The 259-nt window shown below is 40.2% G+C and overlaps 1 protein-coding gene across 1 annotated transcript in view; it reads right to left on the bottom strand.

Annotated features, from left to right (window-relative positions):
* The window catches only part of LOC119593341, a 2,993-nt gene extending 2,878 nt beyond the window's left edge, over positions 1 to 115 (bottom strand). The window contains exon 1 of the mRNA XM_037942269.1: positions 72 to 115. Within this exon, the coding sequence (XP_037798197.1) occupies positions 72 to 80 (9 nt within the window). The 5' untranslated portion in view covers positions 81 to 115. The remainder of the gene's footprint in view (positions 1 to 71) is intronic.
* Between the last annotated feature and the right edge of the window lie 144 nt (positions 116 to 259).

The following is a 259-nucleotide window of genomic DNA, read 5'->3' as shown; positions in this document are numbered from 1 at the left end:
AGTTATCCAACGAAAGTAATCCATCATGGCAAAATTCAGAGTAAATGCTTGTAATGTTCAGCGCCACTTACAGTCTTCATCTTGACACTATCGTCTCCAACTTCAAGCCGAGCTCGACTGCACTAACCAAATTCAGTTGAGGCACCTTTATATGACCCCCAACAATGACGTCACGAGCAAGGACATGTAAAGTTACTTTTTGTATTGCATGAAAAACTAGTTCAACCGAACAACCTATAAACTTGAATAATGTACGCTG

The sequence above is a fragment of the Penaeus monodon genome, chromosome 32 (genome assembly GCF_015228065.2).
Source record: "Penaeus monodon isolate SGIC_2016 chromosome 32, NSTDA_Pmon_1, whole genome shotgun sequence".
NCBI classification, from domain to species: Eukaryota; Metazoa; Arthropoda; class Malacostraca; order Decapoda; family Penaeidae; genus Penaeus; species Penaeus monodon.
The sequence above is the reverse complement of the archived record's forward strand: the minus strand, read 5'-3'. Positions and strand labels throughout refer to the sequence as shown.